At 50.2% G+C, this 468-nt stretch overlaps 1 protein-coding gene across 3 annotated transcripts in view; it reads left to right on the plus strand.

Annotated features, from left to right (window-relative positions):
- The window catches only part of FAHD1 (fumarylacetoacetate hydrolase domain containing 1), a 26367-nt gene that overhangs the window by 23357 nt on the left and 2542 nt on the right, over positions 1–468 (plus strand). Inside the window, exon 1 of one of the 3 annotated variants that reach the window (XM_018561228.1) lies at positions 48–63. The exons of 1 other annotated variant lie outside the window; for it this stretch is intronic. Coding sequence is in view for 1 of the 2 variants with exons in the window: in XM_018561230.1 (XP_018416732.1) it covers positions 423–431 (9 nt within the window). In the remaining variant the exon portion in view is untranslated. Of the gene's footprint in view, positions 1–47; positions 64–422; positions 432–468 lie in introns of those variants that run through there. One more of the 3 variants, XM_018561230.1, reaches the window with a different exon arrangement.

Consider the following 468-nt stretch of genomic DNA (forward strand, 5'->3'; position numbering starts at 1 on the left):
CGCCCCCTTTTTCCCCCCCCCCCCCCCCCCGATCTATTTCCTGATCCTACATGCGCAGGCAAGGTGAGTCCTCTCTCTCCTATTAGGGACAGTCTTCTATGTGTAGATTGCAAGCTTCGCTGTCTACACATTCTGCACAGTGCAAAGTATATGATCTGCTATGACAGACAGATGCAGTGAGCAGTTTTGTTCTTATCCGGGCTGACACACTGCTGACCTTCCCTATGGAGGGCTGACTGTTCCCTATGGCAGGGCAATGTGCATTAGGGGTGTGCAGAGTGTGTGGACTCTCTACACAGCAGCCAATCAGATTTCAGTTTATTGTGACAATTTTGCAGGAAGTGTCAATGTACTACAGGTGAGTTGAGGTCGCCGCACTTGTATTCCATTGACAACTCCAAGTCCCTCTACCGCAGTGGCTGATGGGACTTGTAGCTTCTCCATTCACATGTAGTTTCTCCAAAGCGG

This window comes from Nanorana parkeri, unplaced genomic scaffold, assembly GCF_000935625.1.
Source record: "Nanorana parkeri isolate BGI_ZX_2015 unplaced genomic scaffold, ASM93562v1 scaffold508, whole genome shotgun sequence".
Lineage (NCBI taxonomy): Eukaryota > Metazoa > Chordata > Amphibia > Anura > Dicroglossidae > Nanorana > Nanorana parkeri.